This window comes from Neocloeon triangulifer, unplaced genomic scaffold (genome assembly GCF_031216515.1).
Source record: "Neocloeon triangulifer isolate White Clay Creek 2 clone unplaced genomic scaffold, ASM3121651v1 ptg000012l, whole genome shotgun sequence".
Taxonomy (NCBI): domain Eukaryota; kingdom Metazoa; phylum Arthropoda; class Insecta; order Ephemeroptera; family Baetidae; genus Neocloeon; species Neocloeon triangulifer.
Window position 1 is genome coordinate 1,951,902 of NW_026775554.1, and position 19,119 is coordinate 1,971,020.

Consider the following 19,119-nt stretch of genomic DNA (forward strand, 5'->3'; position numbering starts at 1 on the left):
TATGTATTTAGAAGCTCTAGACATCAATCCTAGTGTAAATTTTATAGTTAAATTTCATTATCTTCTCCTTTTTAAAATTTTTCCTTCAAAAAAACCACACAATATAGGTATTATAATGTTTATTTCCTTAAAATTAATACAAATTAGATGCCCTAAATAAGTGATGATTATTTTAACCTTCAACCTCTTTTGAGTATTTTGACATTCAGTTTTTTAAAACAATTGGAAAAATATCCTATATTTAAAGTTAAAAAAGCAATTTTTACTTCAGCTAAATAGTTTTGAATTTTAATAGCACAACTCACTGCAAATACAAATAAATTTTGTTCAAATATGTGTGTGTAAAAACTCTTGATCAATCCTTGTGTAAATTTCATAATTTGAATTTTATCATCTCATTGTTTTTATAGTTGTTCCTTGAAGCAAAACACACAGAATAAGAATTTCGTATTTTATATTTCTTTGAAACCAAATAAAATTAGATACCTAAATAAATGATAATTATTGAACCGGTGGTTTTACTTATCTAATTAACTCATATGAACTTGAGAATTTGCCCTTAAATTTCTACATCCCACTCTCGAAGTGGCTATAGTACTTTCCCAAATCAGTGTCGCAAATCGGCGCCTCCTCCTCAAGATAAAAACCGGCACCGACGAGCTCGAGGTCAACGGCGTCGGCGAACTTTGCCAGTCTGTCCAGCACGACCCGTTTGCTCTCGTTTGAGTGGGGCGCGAGTCTGAACTTCCACACCGTGTACGGACTGAGGGGCACGTTGCCCTTGACCACCTTGTCGTACACGTTGTTCTGCGATACCAGGGCGCCCTGCTCGGTGCGTTCGAAGCTGACCTTGAAGTCGAGGGAGTCGCCGCCGACGACGTAGTGCCGGGCGCCGCACCGGAAGTGGCTCTCGCCAGCGTGCTTCATCTCCAGGTGCAGGTGCGGCAGCAACTCCCGGTGCAGCTCGTGCTCCACCTGAAGGTCGGTTGACGTCAGGTTGAGCACCACCGACGTGAACTTGACTGCGTTCTTGACCCCTGGGGCCAGAACTGAAGCCACCAGGGTCACCTGCTCTCCGTTGAGGAGTTTCCGGATTTCTGTGGCGAACTTGGCCCTGGGCCATTTGAAGAAGGGGCGGCTTGAAATGTACCTCGAGCTGAATTCGGCCCTGACCAAATGCTTGTCCTTGTCGTTGACCACCGTGTCTTCAAAGGTGGCCAGGGTGTTGTGGATAGTTTCGAGCGAGGCCTGAAGAACCTTTGACTTGCCCTCAACATTCAGGGCAGGTTCGCTTTGGTGCAGCAGAGCCAGGGTGGAGTAGAGGACGCCGATTTCAGAGCCTCCGTAGGGAAACAGGCTTTGCTGGTAGGCGGTGAAAATCTTGAGGAAGTCTCTGGTCATCTCGTTGATCTGGATTTCAGTCTCCAAAGTGAGGAGACGCCTGCAGTGCTCAGCCTTGTCAGTTCGCGAACACTCGCTGCCCTGAACGCTGCCTATGAACTTCTTCAGTTGCAGCTGCGCCTCGAGTTCGTTCAGTTTTTCACAAGCGTCGATCAAAATCGTCATGGACTCTTGCAAGCCGACTAAAAAGCTGCCCACATCATCGTCCTTGTCAACAAATTCGCGATTGAATTTCTCCATCATGGCGACGAAACGGCGCGCGTATTTTTTGACCTCGATTTTGCGAAACTGCAGCAACACAGAACTTTGGTCAGCGAGTTCATTGTTGAGCCTTTGCATCATGGAGAGCATTTCGTTGATCATGGGCTTGAATTGTTTGTATAGTGCGAGTTCGAATCTAGATATTCCATCTAGCGTCATTCTGTTTGTCTCCACCGCTGCCTCAATTTCCATCATTTTTCGTTTATCGCCATTATTCTTTGCAAAAATTTCTACAAGAGCACCAGCAGAACTTGAGTATTTTAAGGTGTCGTCCATATCTCTTTTCAGCGGTATTAGGTTTGTATCATTCCCTAATTTTGAAATTTTATCGCCCAAAGACGTTCGAACCGAATCAAAAATATCTGATACATTTGCAAGCGCTGATTTCAAACCAGAATTTAAATTTGAAAGGCCCGAGTTTTCTTGAGCTAATCTTATTTGACCTTTAATAATTTTAACTGCCTTCCTTGTGTCTTCTGCCTTTTCAATGAAATCACCAATCGCGTTCTCTGCATCGAAGACGCGCGCTAATGATTTCGCTTTTTCTAAAAGTCGGCCCATTCCATCCTGCTCTTCAACATTAAAAAAATCAGCAGGCCCTCTTTTCCAATTTAATATCTCATTAAAAACTGGAAGTTTTTGCATTTGTGACATTACTGCGTTTGAAAAACTTCCAAGAGCACTTGTTAAAAAAGTAGCAACCGCACCAAATGGAGTATAAAAAGCGGTTGCTAAAGAAGACATGACCTTAAAAACTTTTCCAAAGCCATTAGCCCTCAATCCATTCTCAATCTCTTGCTTGCGCTCGTTTGCCTTCAATTCTTCAGTGGCTTGCTTGACTCTTAATCTTTCAACTCTGTTCAAAAGTTCTTGGAATTTTGTATCTGCTTCGTTTTTTGCGTCACTCTGTAGCTTTTCAGAAAGCTGCTTAATTTGATTTCCAGCAGCGTTAATTTCTACGAGCACTTCGTTCACTTTTTGTTGAACAAAGCTGTCCACTGAGAGATCTTTTAACGAAACTTTGTTTTCAGCCAGTTTCCCAATCATTCTCCTTGTTGCTGACTGCAATTGCACAATTTGTTTTCCACTTGAAAGGGCCACCAAATTTTCTACCATGCTGGCGTATCTGAAATTCAACGCTACAAGTTCCATTTTGTCACAATTTTTGCAGTTCATTTGAAAATTCTCAAAGGATTTGTGAAGTTTTTCAATAAGAATTTTCAAATCTTTTGCTTTGATACTCTTTTCCAGGAACAAACCGCTGACAACTTTTAACAACTCTTTGTAGTGCTCAGTCTTCAGCATTGTTGCCGCCACATTTTCGCTTAGAACATAATCGAGGAAAGCTGACACTTTTGTGTCGCAGGCATATGCGTTTGCAGACTTTGCAAAATTGACGAGTGTTGCCTTGATTGCTTGGAAAATGTCAAAAGTCTCCGGGTACCTGTATCTTACATTGCTCTCTACCAAAGCTGGCAATCCACCATTTTTTCCACTTTTACCACTGATTGTCCCGTTTTGACACGGTGCGTTAGATATCGGGTAGCAATTGAAATATGCCTCATCTGTAAATGTGAAAAATAAAAAACGAAATACTTTTTCTTTTCCACGGCACCGGTATCGCGATGCAATGCAAACGACGCTGGCTTTGCCTCCGACGCCCCCGTTTCCTTTTTTCCCATAAGATCCTACTTTTGAAAAATTCTTTAAGGCCACAGAAGAATTGTTATCAAATATAAAGGTCAGCTGCTTTCCAAAATCTGCGGGCCGTCCACCATCCCCTCCGTTACCGCCGTTTGAAGGGTGTTTCTTCGATTTGACTTCAAAGTCAATGTTATAAGTAATCCATTCGTGATTCCTCGCAAAAAATATTACGTTCCAGTTAATAATTTGATCGCTATAAGCATAAGTGATTCGATAATCCGGAAATCCATGAATTCTCATTTGATACCCCAAATTTCTGTAATATCCTCCAAAATCGGGGATTGGGTCAGGATTTATTAAGGACTCGGGAGCCGAGCCATCTCCTCCGTGTTGACCGTCACCGCCATCCCCGCCAATCGACCGTAACGTCAGTAAATGTGAGTTTTTTACATCCATGCACAGAATTTTCAATGAACCTGAGCTAAAACCATCGATTCCTTTCTCGCCGTTTTGTGAATGTCCGGTGGCTTTTTTGATTTGATGCTGAAGCGGTTTCCCTCCTTTTAAATCTATTAACTTATTCCCAATAGCTTCGATGACAGGAGCCACAATAGTTAAGTGCACGTCTGTGAAGTGCAAATCTTGATCAATAAAAACCCTTTTTGATGCGATAATTGCTATTTCGTGGATCTGACCAATTTTCCCAACGGCTGCTGCAACTTGGCTGGTCGCAACATTTGCTCCTATGAAGGTGATGACGTTGTTGTTCACGCTGTATTTGGGCAGTTGCCTTAAATGGGGTTCAATCACTTCTTTGATTACGATGACCATTTTTCTGGTAGGAACGACTTTGTACGCTGAAGCAGTGGTGCTTTTTGTGAATCCAGCTACCGGCAGAAATGCCCGCCACGAGTCAAAATTTTCCAAAGTTACGTTCAACAGTGTTTTTTTACTTTTTTCCGCCATTAGGGTAATGCTATGTAGCTGAAAATCTTGTACCAACTTCTTTAGAAATTCAACAAACGTCTGAGTCGCGTCAATGCTACTTAGGAGAGGCTTCTTGGATCCAAACACGTCACTTGCCATTTCGTCAATTATGTCGCTATTTTTTTCTATGGCTTTGAAAAGAAACATAATCTTTGAGGCTTGGAATTTGATTTCTTCTTCTTCGTTCTTGTCCAAATCAATAGACTTTGTAAACTGAAGTAAATGATGCATGGACTGGATGCTGTTTAGTCGGAAGGCGTAATTTTTCAAATAATCAATATTAAAGTCGAATTCGCATTCGTTTGACTGAAAATCAGCCTTTTTGGTGATCGCACTGATTTCTCGCTTTTGCCAATCACCGAAAAGCGCCGACAAGCCAACAGTGGCGTTGGAAATAAGGTTTTCGTTTATGTAGTGGACAGTTGTTGGCGCTATTGCCACGCCGAATTCCTGGAAAGTTCTTTTTGAATAATTAAGCTTGCTGAAAATGAGCTGCCGTAAACTTTTAAAATTTTGCATCAAGGGACGTAATTCCCACGGCTGGCCTTGTTCTGCCGGGCGCCGAAAAAGTCCAATATTCTGCGACTCAATCATAAAACTTGCAAGTTTAATTTGACCCTCCAGGTCTTCTAAATCGTCTGATTCCGCCACTTTTTGTTTTTCCAACAAATGCTGCTTTGTTTTATTTAAAAACGTTTCAGTGGAAAGAACTAATTGTTGATCAGTCTTCTGCGATTCAATTTTGCAAACAATGAGTCCAATCGCTCCACTGAATGAATCTATGTTCCTTCCTAACAACCTGGCCAAATTTTTCAGGACGTTTGTGAAACCTGCCCGTTCGTTATTCAATCGCAAGTTGGAATAATTTTCAACCAAAACAATTTTCAATCTAAACGCCGATTCCAAAATTTTCTTATTTAAATACGACGCCACTAAATCATATTCAGGACTTCTAGTGTCGCTAAAACCAGCGCAATCAATTAGATAAATGCCTGTCTCAGGGTCCCTGTCTACGTTTGGGTAAAATGTTTTTGAGGTGTAACTATCGTCACTGCCAATTTTATCGTCGTTGTCAACGAAAATGTTATCTAACTGCTCGTTCATTATGATTTTTAACGACTGATCCTTACGAATAAATTTTGAGAGGGTGCTCTTGCCGGTGCCAGTGTTGCCGATGATAATCACGATTTCCTCTTCATCCACGATGTTCAAAGTCTGGTCACCCTTCTGAAACATTAAAACAAAACAATTGTAGGGCTCCGAATAAAGAAGAATGTATCTCACTCGTCAATTTAAATAAAAATCAGCCGATTTTTTATTTGAATCGTGTGGTGGAAATAAATTCTAATTTATTTTTTTCTTACCCGCAGATGTTCCTCAATATTGGGCTTGTGTTTGGCATAGGTCGCGCTGGTGGTGAAGCTTGTAAAAATGATGACGCAAACGCACAATCTCAGAAACAGCATCTGTGAATTGAACATTTTTTTTAAAGAAAAAGTTAATTGCCCCATAGGAATAACTTTGTTAATTTATTTATATTTAATATTAATTAAATTAAATTTTTAAATAAAATTTAGGTGGTTTTACTCCTCCTGTGAACGGAGGGGCGAGTTGGTAGCAAAAGGTAATTTTGTATGAAAATACAACTATAGCGCGCGCCACGTTAGGAAACGGAATGCAATATTTTAATTATAATGTTTTTCGCATTGTAAATTTAAAGATCAGCTGTGCATTTTTGTTAGTAAATATCGTAAAAAATCTAATTCTCTCCTTTTGCGGCCCCAAGACGAGTTGAGCAAACGATGGTTATGCTACTCATATTCTAATCCACCCTAGCCCTCACTTGGCACCCTTTCACCCAACATTTCCAAATTTGATAAGAGTAAAAAAGCCCTTCGTTTTGTGCACATTTCTGAAACAGCCAAGACTGAGCTGCTCACCGTCCGCAACATTAGCCGAATTAATACGACCTGACCCTCTTTCGAAAGATTCTGGTTGGAGCGAATCACGACCGGCTGAATGATGAAAAACAGTGAAGGAACCTGGCGATCATTGGGTCATTCCTCCCTTTTAGTGCGCACGAACCTCGGCCTCCTCCCTTTTCCCAAATATGAGTTTCCCCCGGATCAGGCTGCAGTGCGGAAAGTAGTTTCGTATTTATTGCTCCTTGATAAATACTCTCACAGATTCAGAGAGTTGTTCACTTGCACTGACAAGAGGGCCTAATTTTCTTCCAATTGAAATTTTTAAATTAGATTTAATTTTCTGATTTGGTCAAAGACTTCAAAGATAAATAAAAGGAAAGTTGAATTGAATTTTTGCGATGTTATGAGATTAACAAAAAAATAAGTTTTATTATTCTAAACAAGTGGTTGCTTTTTAGAAAATATCGTTATACAAATTTTTAGTGCTTTTAACCGAGCCACGAAATTTTTAATTTTTAATAAAGCACCCTTTGCCTGTTCATCATCGATATGCTTGCAAATATTTTTCTAAAGAATAAATTTTTCCTGAAAAAAGATTCGGCGCTTATATTTAAAACAGACACACTTTTGGCGTGGAGTCAACCGATTTGAATAAATTTGACACATTTGGTTGTTCCAGGTTGTTCTAATTATTAGTTTGAGATAATAAAATTTTGGAAATTCTTAAAAATTGCATATTTTATTGGGGTTCAAATTTTAAATTGTTTATAATTTTATTTTACAAATTTCTTTATTTCATAAAAATGCAATAATAAAATCTGCAAATCCAGTAAATTATATTTATATCTCATGAATATTTAAGAGTTTTATATTGTTGTGAAAATGTATATATTTTGAAATAATTATTGTCAAACGAGTTGTTCAAAATTAAACCTTTAGAACAAACAAAATTAATTAAATTAAGAAATGAACTGTCCATAAATGATGAATTAAATACCACTCAATGTATCTGATTATTAATATGGAAAAGTTTAAAATTGATTCTGCTCAGCGCGAAAATGGAAGTGCATACATAGCTGACAATGAGTGATGTGTTAATTAAAAATAGAGACTTGCATCGCAGCTGACTAGAGATGAGGCTGAGAAGAGAAAAATTGTTTACTGCGCATTCACTCAAATTAAACTTGCAGGACTAGGGTTACGGAGGTACTTCTTTCTCTTGGACAACCTGCAGAAGTCGCTATCAGTCAGAGCAACACTATTAATTGAAAATTATTCTCTAATATCGTTTGAAAGACGACCACAGACAGCCGCGGCTATTTTATAAATATATAAATAAGCATAATAAATTATTTTCATCAATAAAATTTAAGCATAATACCAATACCATTAAATAATGAATAATTAGAATAATTTAATGTTGAGCTGGTTAAAGAGGAAAAGTTTTCAGATTTAATTTTATTGACATATTATCCCCACCTGATGGCAGAATCATATTTGAATATTTAAACAATAATTTTTTTTAATATGGAGAAATCAAATTGTGACCATTCAATGATTTGCAAGCCAAATTATTACAGACGTATAGAAATTCCGGCCTATAAAGTTTAAGCACAAGTAATGGTGCTGATAGTGTAAATAAAAAAAAAATTATAATCAGTCATTCTGGTATAAAGCTCCTCGCGTGCGTATGTCAATTTTGAGATAAAGCGCGCTTACTTATACTGTGCCTCACGGGTCGCAAACGTTTCAAAATAATAATAATTACACTAAATAAAAATTGCAAAAGTTGTGAACGGCGCAAATCCAGCAATCAACTTTCACAACAAATCGCCAGTTGTCTACCTGGAGGCACTCGGGTGGATACAAAGGGTTGAGGATGGGGACGGAGGGCAAGTTTTGGGCCAACCACGCGGCTCTGCTTGCAATGCTTTTTCTAATTAGAAAAAGATCACCTGCAAACTATTTCCCGGGAGAAAGGAATTGTTTTATTTTTATAGAAATTGTTCTATTCCTTGCACAAATATGATATTGAAACGATTCAATAGGAAATTGAATATATTAGATTTAAAATCCACATTTAGCATTTAATATTTAAATTAAACATTGTTTGGCGCATCGGAAATTTGTAATACAGGTTTTCTGATCAATTTTTTTTTATGACTTTTAACTATATGATTAATGCAAATTGCTGTTTTCCGACAAATAACGTTAACTTTTTTTCATTTTTCCCATTTCATTTCATTTTTTTTCTACTTGAGTATAGAATAAATAATCATAATGTTTGTAAAAAATCTTATTATTCTGGTTCAAATATTATTGATTAATTATTTCTCTGGTAGAAACTATAATTTAATTAGTTCTGTAAGGTTGAAATATAGTGATAAATTCCTCTCACAGAATTGGAGCTTTGGAAAAAATTTAAATTAATGCTGTTGCTTACATATTATTGTTTTCTTTCGAGAAATGAAGTTAAATTCACGTCATTTATCATTACATAAAATAAAATAAAATAGAGCAAAATAGGCCAAATGAGAAAATAAGAAGTGTTGACAAACTTTTCTTACACATTGCTGAGCAGGGGCTGCTGGAGTTGGCATGTTTCGGGGCGGCCGGCGGGCCGCGCGCTGACGTCGCAGCTGCTCAGGGGCGCCTCGGAAGGGCTCAGGATGGCCGGTGGGACGTTGATGCGTGTATTTGGCGCGCGTAGATGAAGTGGGCAAACTTAGCAAATCTCGCAGTCAAAACCTGCGACACGAGAGCCGAAGCCGAGTCAAAATTCACAAGTCAGGCTGGAACGAAAGTGTCCAGAGATTGAGCCTGACTTACTCGAGAAATGCGCGCACAAATCAAATAACAATTTTCCCGATCGAAGTGAACTCCGGGGCTGCTTGGAGCAAAGTGAAACTTCCTTATTTTCAGTACTAAAATCTCTGCACAGAAACGGTCTGCAAGCGAGGCTAGTTTCTATTTCATTTGATTGGCCGCAGTCCTCAGAAGGGTGGGTTTTACTGTCTTTGGGCTACATGCATTTCCTTTCCTGAGTAAAATGCAGGTACATGAAAAACATCTCCCGCCGAGCAAAAATCCATTCTTTTGATATTATTTACAAGGCGGTCGTAAAAGAGAAATCTGGCGAAGGCCAGTCCGCGAACATGTGCACAAATATGCACTCTTTTCTATCTATTTTCTCTGCCTGTGTACACAGCGGATTATGAGAGGGAGCGCGAGAGCGTTGGCCGTGCTCTATTGTCCAGCGTCTCCTCTCAGGTACCTGCTGCTGCCTCAGGTATACGGCCTTGCCAGCACTGCGCCCTGCGGTCGTCCCATCTCTCAGCGATTCTCCTCTCTCATAAATGCTCATATTGATCATTGCTTTTTATTCAATTACTGACTTAACAAATATTTTTAGTTATTGTTTATTTAAAATTACTTCGCTCTGATTAAATCATGATAATATTGTACAGAAAACCTCATTTTTGCAGCATTTTTGCTTTTATAACTTTTTTCGTTGTGGATTTTGGAGAAAATTTAAGTGTGCAAAATTAAATTCCCTGCAAGTTTAGAATGTAAAATTATTAAGTCGTTTTCGTTTTTAAGCTACAATTATCCAAATTAAAGTGATTAATGATTTAAAATCGAGAAATTCTTATTTAAGATTGTTATATTTTAATTGATTGATTTATTTTCATTTAAATAAACAAATAAAAATGTAAAAATAGCTGAGACTTATCGGGGGACGCAGAAAAGTGAAGTGAAAAGCATAATTGCAGGGATGATGATGTTTATTTTGGTTATTCTCTCACGCCATCAGCATCGGCGAGCGCAGATAAATAATGATTTTTGTCGGTGCCGCGCACCCCTCCAAGTGCACGTACAAAGGGTGCAGGCAGGGCGGGGTTCACGCTCGTCATGACTGCACTGCAGCGCCACAATAGAGAGCGAATTATTTATTGGCAGAGAGAGAGAGAGACGAAAAAGAGCAGCCGAATTAATAGGGAGCGCGTGCCGCCGCCGCCGCCGCCAAACAAAATACGAGAAATTAATGGCTCGACACAATTCCGCATTAATTTTAATTCAGCGCGCGCGGCCACGTGGCCCGACTCGAGTTTTGAAAAGAGCTTTATGGGACCAGCGAACGAATCAATTTCGTTCTGCCACTCGCAAAATATATAATAAGGCCGCCGTTATTTACTGCTGCGCGACGAAAATATAAAGAGAAAGGGGGTGCGAACAGGTAGGCGATTTATGCGCGACGCTTCGCAGGAAATTTGTGCGCCCAAACACAATTCACATCCAATGCCAAATTTTTTTTTTAGATAAAATTGATTAAATTTTCTTTCAAATAAGTTTTTTATTCAGGTGAGGCACCTTGATATTAAAGGTATTAATTTCAAGAGTTAGCTGAATTTTGACGTTGGAACGGTCTAATTTCCGTCAAAACTTAAGCTTCAATTTTAACAGAGGGTCCTTCATTTAAAAATTACGACATTAATATGAAAATAAGAGAACAATTCGAAAATCGGTACACACAGTAGCCAAAATATTTTATATAATTTCCCCCCCCCCCCTTTTTTAGGAACTTTTCTGGTTGGAAAATTAAAAAATGCTAATTCATTGAGATAAATTAGCTTATTTGCAAATTTAAGCCGTAAAAAAATGGGAAAATTCAATTGTTGATGGAAACAAACAGGAAGAATTTTTACGTCCTGCGCTGCAATTTTCTGTGTAAGCACTAACTTTTTTTGCAAAATATGTTTTTTTATGTTTTTTAGTCTTGAAAATCAAGGAGGACAAATGGTGAAAATGATTAACACTGTCTTGGTGGAATATATCGGAATATATTAAACTAAATTCAATTTATAAGGAAATTGACAATGACCTCGGTTTTGCCGCGCTACTCTTGTTAACGCAGTGTTTGCCTTTCAACTGCCAAAATATCAGGTTCTCACACCTGCTGAGTGGGCGCAAAGTCAGGTATAAAGCCGAACATTTTCTACGCTCCATTTCATACAACATTCTTTGCAACTGAGCTCCACGGCTTCTTAATTAATTGAATTTATGTGAAGAGAAAAACCACGGGAAAAACATATCTGTACATTTATGCTTAAAAATTCATGAATTGAAAGTTCGCAAGTTGAATTTAGTGACTTTGCTTATTTCTACTTGTTTATAAATTTTTGTGACTTAAAATTTATCTTCGAGAATGAATTGGTGCAAATTTAACCTATTTTATAGTTTGCAATGCATAAATAGAGAATTGAGAATTGTGCTAAAAAAGTTGAATGAAATAATTAATTCCTTCCTTATATTCAGATTTCTCTCATTTCTATTTTGGAAGTCATTCAATGGTTTTTTAGGTTTGATAAAAATTCAGTGTATTTCAGCAAAATATGCTCTAAATTTTTATTTGAACTTCCAAAATGGTATCCGTGCGTCTTGATCAGAATAAAAAATCGGGAGTCAGCGATGATTTAGGCAAATGTCGTTCATCAGGTTGGATCAGATCAGACAGGGTCCAGCACCAGGGTTGGTTTCCGGGCCCTGTCTTCAGCTCTACAATCTCAGCTTAACCAAGGTACGGGTAGGCACCATAGGCTTGTTGGGAGCCCAGACCGCTGTAGGCCAGGGGAGAAGCGGCGACGTACGGGCTGGCGCCGATCAATCCTGTGCGACCTGAGCGGATAGTGCCGTAGCCATAGGCGGGGTACCGGATGTACTGATAAGGATAAGCAGCAGCCACGGCCACAAGGGCAAGCACGAGGATCATCTGAGGAATAAATCGGCACAATTGTAAATACAAAAAGTATCAAAATATTGAGAAAAAATTTCAAAGCATCAGGAAAAAATGAGAAAAAAAAGTGTAATTAATTCAACATTGATTCTAAACAATAATTGGGAAAATAATTTTTTATCCAACAAGGATTTTAAAAATAAGATTGAAACTTAATCACTTAATCGATTTGATGCGGTTTTAGAGAATAATTTGAAATTCAAGACTGTTCGAATTCTATACTTACGAGCTTGTACATGGTTGAGTGAGGTTTGTTGAGCTGTCTGTGGCAAAGACTGATACTTTGGCCAAGTCCTCGGGTCCTTTTATAGTAAAATACCTGTTGGAAGCGCAAAGCAAGGCTAACCGGGTGTCCGGGCCGGTGGTTTCAGGTACGCACTAAGCGCTCCCCTCCCAGCTCACCCGGCAGCGAATCTTCCTCCTACAACCTACCGCAGGTCGATCGGTCAACCTTGGACCAATGTCAAAGTTGCCGCTGCCTCCTTTCTCTATTTTAGTAAGTCATAGACTTATAGTTGGAAGATATAAAATAGCAAATTTAGTGGCGCGCAACGAAAAATTGACTCCTTCCTCATTCCTTGAGAAATCACCTCGACTCATTTAAGTTGGTAATCAATCAAGTTTTATTTTATTTTTATATTTTTTTGCAGGCTCAGGCCAAGACAATGTCTTGTAGACCTGTATCTGTGCCTTTTAATAGTGGTGCGGAAGGCATTTTTTTTTTGTTATTCAAATTTAATAAAAATATCATCAATTTTTTCTAGCAAATCCTAAATAAATTAGGGGGTGCAACATTGATATATAATTTAATATTTATTTTAATGGATTTTTTAAATTATGCAGACTCAGAGCAAAAAGACGCTTTTTCTAAATTAAAGTGGATAAATGCGAGTGAAATTTGTTTTGCCGCTCGAGATGAAAGGACAGAGAGTATAATTGGTGCAAGCAAACGTAATAGAATAAAGAGAGGAAGTTCTATTGCTAGATTTGAATTCGGCTGGGAAGAAAGAAAGAAGCGCGCAGGCAGGCCGGGCAGGGGCTTTTGCAACCCTCGCTCGCTTCTTCTTGCCTTTCTCTTTTGCTCGGCGCCGTTTCCGGGCCGCGCTACAAAGCAACTTCCGGCACTGCGCCTCGCATCGCACACGCGGCCTCACCCACCCACCCACCAACCCACCCACCAGCCAGCGCACCCCCAACTAGGAAAACCAAAAGCGGGCCTTGATCCCTTATTCCAAAAAAGTGACCAGCTTTTTCTCCTACGAAGAGGTGAAAAAAAATAGAACTTTGGAATATAAATTGAATTAAAATTTCAACTGAAATATCCTGCCGGATAAAAGAGAAAATTAATAAATATTTTTATTTGCAAATGGAAAGCAATCAGGATTTAAAATTTTAATCCATCGACTACTTTGTGCGCTGATTCTCAAAGCATCAAATGACCCCACCCAATTTTATGAAGAAAAAATTATTATTTAAATAAGCCAAAACAAAATATTGTAAAATTTATATTTATTTTTTTAGAAAACCACACAAAAATATATCAAGTATAAATTTGACAAAATTTGTAAATTTTTTAAGGAAAAATTTATCCCAGTTAGAAATTTCCTGCGTTTTTAGTGGATTTGAATGGATAAAAATTAAATTTAAAATAAAAAAAGTGCAAATAATTTCTTCTTCTTTTCTTCTGGAAACCAACTAAAATTAATTGCAATTCTGTGCGATCAACAAACGCATTGGAATGTTTTGGAATCGTAAATTGCAGAGTGACAACAACAAAGAGCAGAGACTTCACCCCACAAGTTGAATGCATTATCTGTGTAAGCTGGGTGGGGGGAGGGAAAGGGTTGGTCGGCACCTATTTGGTATTCATGGCAGTTGATGGCGGTATAATGAAGTCAAAGACGAGATAACGCGCGGCTGCAATAAGGGAAGTCTCGTGTGTTTAACATGGGGCGATAACGAGAGACATGAAAAACACGCGGCAACACAACACACGCCGCCTACAAATTCACATGCGGCGAAAATAATACGCAAATCCTCTCGACCGCCTTTCAGCTGTTTGTTTATTTTCTCACCACTTGTACATAAAGGTGGGATATATTTCTATAAAACCACAACAACTAAATTTATTTTTACCACCCTATAGGTTTGGTTTTTTACTTTGGAGGGGAAACTTTGAAAAAAGGCTATTTGACAATTTTTTCTTTTAATAATCCACCCTGTTAATTAAATTGCGGAAACAGAGTTGTTAAATTATTCATAGCGCCAAGCTAAAAATTAAAAATTATTATCATGTGTGAAACTGAAAATTCTAATTCAGCTTTCTTCAAAATTTTGAGAATTTTAGATCAAATATTTTTTTTTCTTACTGGAATTTCCAAAAGCTCATAATTTTTGCATACTTTTGAAGCTCATTCCAAGTATTTTATTTATCAATAAAAGGCACACCAGAAATAGCCATTTTTTCTGGCTGTGTTTTTAAGTTATCAAGTCCCAGGAAGGTTTGTTGGCACAGCCTTTCTCTTGATAAAATGTTAAACAATTCAAGCAAATAAACTTTAATCACTATTTTTCACCTATTTATTTTAATTTAAAAAAAATCACATTATGGATACTTTTAATAAAAAAAATCTTACAACCCTTTTTTAATCCGAGATCCAATCTCCTTGAGCACATTGATTTCACAGAGGTTGAGAGCAGCACAAATATGATAACCATAAAATAAATCAGATTTTAAAACTGAAATTTTTATATTAATATGATGTGCCTATTCATTAAAAAAATCATTGGTTTGCCAGTTTCACATCGCAAATAAGTAAGGCGAAGCTCAGCAAAATCTGTGGGAGATGCAAATGGGTAGGCAACCCGCGGAGCGCGGCAGCACTTTTCAGCAGCGACGAATCAAACCACTTCGCATCAATAGAGAAATCTGGAATTGAATCCTAAAATAATCGGCAACTGCTTTTGCATTAATTTACGAACAAAATTAAAACCATAATCTTTTAATATATTATGGGTCTTGACTGGTCTCGGTGCGCGGTGGGTCTTGGTGGGTTTTAGGTCCAACAAGGGCAACCTAAATCACTATATTTATAAATTGTAAAAAAATCTACAGGTATTGAAGATGATTTTCGTGAAGTTTATTACTTATATACGCCATTTCTTGGAAACTTATGCAATGTGATAAAATGTTCAATATTCACTTTTGAATTTTCTTCAGAAAAATATACAAAATAACTTTGATTTCTTAATGCAAGCCACTGAAAATTTCAGACAAAAGAGAGTTCGGACACTTCGGCGAGACAAATGCTCTGCGCCAGCACCTCTCGGATTTCCTTTTCGCAGCTTTCCAAACTGTCGAGGGCACTTTTGGCCTCTTTGCTGGGGTTGATTTGCGCCGTGACCACGAATTCCTCCAGCACCCCCAGAATGTTGCAAAGGTCGGCCGAGCTGAATTCGCTCACCGAGTCTTTGGCCGCCTGACCAGCCTTCTTCAAAAGAACAGGCACAAAACTGCAAAATAATAATTATTTAAACTTGAATACAAAAAATTTGATTCAACTGACTATGGAGGGGCGAATCCAGAGGTGAGTAGGTCTATCAAAATGGCTACGGCCTCCTTGCGGCTGCCCTGCTGGTACTTGCTCAGGTACTCGTTGTACTTGACTGAAATTTAAAAAGTGAAAATCTACTTTTTACTCTATTTGCAATCAGACCTAAGAAAACGAGGTATCCGCTGGAAATGATGCTGGTGCCGAGGTCAGTGAGAATGTCTGCAACGGAGAACTGGTCGTCCTTGGCCATTTGCCTGAGGATTAATTCAGCCACGCTTGAGGACAGTCCGTGGTTCTCGGCCCTGATGGCCCACATGAGGGCGCTGCCGAGCCGACGCTGCCCCACATGTTGTCTGCTAACCACGGTGCAGATCACTTGCTCTGAATTTGAACTTTTTAGATCAAAAAGGAAAACAAAGAATAAAAAGCACACCTGCCGAGGCAAAATTTCTCTTTCTTGATTCCTGCAGCAGGATTTCGGCGTTGGCTTCAGAGTCTGGTTTGCGCGAGAGTAGAATTAATTCAGCCTGGCCCACACCCTGAGGGCCTGCCAGGTCCAGGTAAGACAGCCCTGTCCGCCAAAGGCTATCGTTTGACGCCAATAAACACCCGAACTGCAGGATCAAGTCCTGTCTCAGATTCTCGGCAACCCTGCTAGCAAAAATTTCATCAAAATTTTAAAAGTTTTTTTTAATCCAACAAGATTAACTTTTTCAGAAACTTTAGGATTGAGCAGTTAAGTTGAAATCAGGATCTCTACCTCGGATTTTTGTATTTTCTTAAATAATTTTAAGACAATCTGTAGCCTACGGAATGAAAATTTCTGGCCCGCACGTGATTCTGATTTTGGGGGAATAAATTTCGAAATTTGTGAATTTGATTCAACAAATTTGCTTTCATTAACTAGATTTACAATTACATACTTCCTAAATTCTTCTACTTTTATCAAAATAATCTATCCAGAACTCAATTTAATTTTTTTTTTTTAAAGGTACTTGTCTGTCCTTTCTATCTTTTAAAAATTCCAATAATTAATTAATAATTAATTAAATAGAACTGACTTGTAATCCTGGCTGACCAAATTAGAAAGCCGACCAGCATGGAAGAGCAGGTCTGTGAGGTGCAAGGCGGCCCAGCCTGACTCGGCAAACTCCTGCAGGTTCTCGATGACCTGTGTCAAAACGAAATTTTAAAATCAGTTTTTCATATGCAAATTAGGCCGAACCTGGTAGAGGTCGCAGTCGCAGAGGGAGAGGAGGATTTTGTCGAGAGCGCGGCTCTCGTGGGCCTCGAACATGTTCATGCACATGCGTGCGTGGTCGCCGAGCTGGTAGGGCAGCACGCTGGGCTGCCAGTAGGTGAGGTAGCACACCAGGAACTTGTACCACGTCTCGCTCTGCTCGTAGACCAGCTTGAAGGCCTTGTTGTCCCCGGCAAGCAGCTCGGCCAGCTGCAGGCACTGCACATTGCTGCCAAACACGCCGCTCGTGATCTGCTCGAGGACCTCCTTGCGCCACGCCTCCCATTGGACGGTGAAGTTTATCACTGCGGAAGTGCCCGAACTCGACTGAAATTAACAAAAATTAATAATAATAATCAAAAGTTCTTTCTTCTAAATAGTGGGAAAATTAACCTCAAAATTTACTCTTTCAACGGTTTGTCTTGAAACAAGGGAAAAATTAAAAAAATATCAACAAGTTTTAATGGAAAAATGAGGTCAAGAGGTATCGACTAGCAGCCAAAATGGTTAAGGTCACCTAAAGATTTGTTGAAAAAAATTCCATTTCAGGATTAAAATTGGTTTGATACCTTCCCCCACCACTTCATTTGAACTATACATTATGTGTGGAAAATTTTTTGAAAGGTCATCGAGTTGTGACCAAAAAAGGTGAACAACTTTTTGAGAGAAATTCAATTTGAAGCATAAAAAATTAATTTGAAACACTCATATTATTCTTCCCACTCCACTGTTAATCAGTTTAAAAGTTTGAAGGTCACCTTGAGGTCAGGTTTTGAGTGGAGGAGCGTCCTGAGCGCCCTGACAGCCGGGGTTTCCTTCTTGGAGTGCTGACCTAGCAATTGGCGCGCCTCCCTGACCTGGCCGAGCACCACAAGACCGGTGACCGCAGACCAAAAGTCAGGATGGCACTCGATGGGCGTTTTCTCGTCCCTGCCCCTGAGCACCTTCTCCGCCAACTCGATGCTCTCGGGGAAATGGTAGCGCATCCACTCCTGCAGCTTCGGAAGCAAGTTCGAGTCTGAAAAAAAAAATACTCTTTGTAAAAAAATGTGATTTCCTTTTTAATTTAAAACTCACCCTGGCCCTTGTCAATGTTGAGGATTTCGGCCAGGTGGAAAATGAGCTCGACACTGTAGAAAAGGGCGCTCAGGTTTTGCGTGTGCTCCCTGTCAGCACCCTGACTCTCCTGCAATTCCAGGGTGCAGTCTCTCAGGAAGAGCCTGTTTGAATGACAAGGAAATGAAAATAAATTCAATAGTTTAAATTAATATTAACCTGTAAGCCCTGCTGGCGTGCACGAGGGACAGCTCGGAAGGGTCGACGTCGAAGATTTGGTAGCCATGGTCGAAGGTGGTGTCCGCGGTGTGGTTTTCGTGCAGGTCGTAGCTCTGCAGGATGGAAAAGACGGCGTGCGAATTGTTCAGCAGAGTTCGCACCGCCGGTTGTTCGAAAAGGGCCGAGTCCTCGCGCACCAACGTCACCTTCTCGCCGCCCTCGCTGAAGGGTGCCGGCGACGAACCAGGGTCGAGATCACCTTCAGGTCGCGGCACCCGCGTTCGGTGGCACGACAGCCGGCCCAGGCCCACAAACCTGCCCACCGTGCGACTCCGCACCTTCGACATTTCCACACCTGAAAAATTAGAGGGAAAATTGGTGAATTTAGCCGGTTGGTAATTTCTTCGTTTATCAGCTATTTCGAGAGAATTTACTAACAGAATTGGAAGAATGATCAAAGGACGTGCACTTTTTGTCTGGAGTTTCTTCAATATCTTCGTGTTTTATTCAAAATTTACAAAAATTCGGCCACAATTCGACGGACGGGCTAAATTTTTGAGCCGCTAAATTTTGTTATGTTGTTGGTGGTGCCACCTATGGGCAGGTTTTGAAGCTTCATGGCCTGACCGTAAAAGGCGCGCCAAAATCATGCCTTCTTGCCAATCGCAGCACGTTATTAATCATGTTAATGAAGCCAATTAGGGCTTGATATGGGATTAAATTAATTATTCATGTACTTCATGATCACTTTGCATAGCAGTATTAACTAAATGACAATCCTATGTCCCCAAACTTAATCAATTTCAAATCTAATCCCAAATTTCAATGTATAAGAACCGCCTCAACAACAACAAAAGGAAAAAGGAACTGAAGAAGGGACGAAGATTCTAATTGAAAAAAAGGAACGAAGATATTATGTAAAATCCCTTTTATGCATATATCTTTTATGGAGATTTGCGTGGACTGGAGTGACCGTAATAAAAGGTCATTTATTCATTTCATTCTCTCAACTCTCAATTGAAGTTAAGCTTCCGTTTT

The 19,119-nt window shown here is 39.3% G+C and overlaps 1 protein-coding gene and 2 long non-coding RNA genes across 4 annotated transcripts in view; 1 reads left to right on the plus strand and 2 right to left on the minus strand.

The window, feature by feature from the left end:
• The window catches only part of LOC132197807 (uncharacterized), a 29,153-nt gene extending 10,111 nt beyond the window's left edge, over window positions 1-19,042 (plus strand). Inside the window, exon 3 of the long non-coding RNA XR_009441904.1 lies at window positions 18,916-19,042. This is a non-coding gene — a long non-coding RNA (uncharacterized LOC132197807). The remainder of the gene's footprint in view (window positions 1-18,915) is intronic.
• Window positions 11,600-12,492, minus strand: LOC132197500 (uncharacterized). The gene is made up of 2 exons (XR_009441858.1): window positions 12,239-12,492; window positions 11,600-11,988 (listed from the first exon to the last, which is right to left on the minus strand). It is a non-coding gene; the product is annotated as an uncharacterized LOC132197500 (long non-coding RNA).
• Window positions 15,131-18,673, minus strand: LOC132196781 (nuclear pore complex protein Nup85). 2 transcript variants are annotated; one of them, XM_059619648.1, is made up of 10 exons: window positions 18,520-18,673; window positions 18,082-18,436; window positions 17,884-18,026; window positions 17,565-17,824; window positions 16,792-17,133; window positions 16,628-16,737; window positions 16,000-16,217; window positions 15,729-15,947; window positions 15,579-15,678; window positions 15,131-15,525 (listed from the first exon to the last, which is right to left on the minus strand). In XM_059619648.1, exons 2-10 carry the CDS (start codon window positions 18,426-18,428, stop codon window positions 15,282-15,284), a joined length of 1,983 nt encoding a protein of 660 aa, XP_059475631.1. In that variant the 5' UTR covers window positions 18,429-18,436; window positions 18,520-18,673; the 3' UTR covers window positions 15,131-15,281. The 2 variants fall into 2 exon arrangements, with proteins under 2 accessions (XP_059475631.1, XP_059475630.1); XM_059619647.1 differs by having other exon boundaries at window positions 16,000-16,220.
• Window positions 19,043-19,119: the final 77 nt, after the last annotated feature.

Excerpts from the sequence above, each read along its gene's own strand:
- LOC132196781 (XM_059619647.1), bottom strand. The coding sequence starts at position 18,428 with ATGTCGAAGGTGCGGAGTCGCACGGTGGGCAGGTTTGTGGGCCTGGGC. Across the intron at positions 16,221-16,627 it reads TTGGTCAGCCAGGATTACAA|CAGGGTTGCCGAGAATCTGA; the intron begins GTCAGTTCTATT and ends AATTTTTGCTAG. Across the intron at positions 15,679-15,728 it reads CGGATACCTCGTTTTCTTAG|TCAAGTACAACGAGTACCTG; the intron begins GTCTGATTGCAA and ends TTTAAATTTCAG.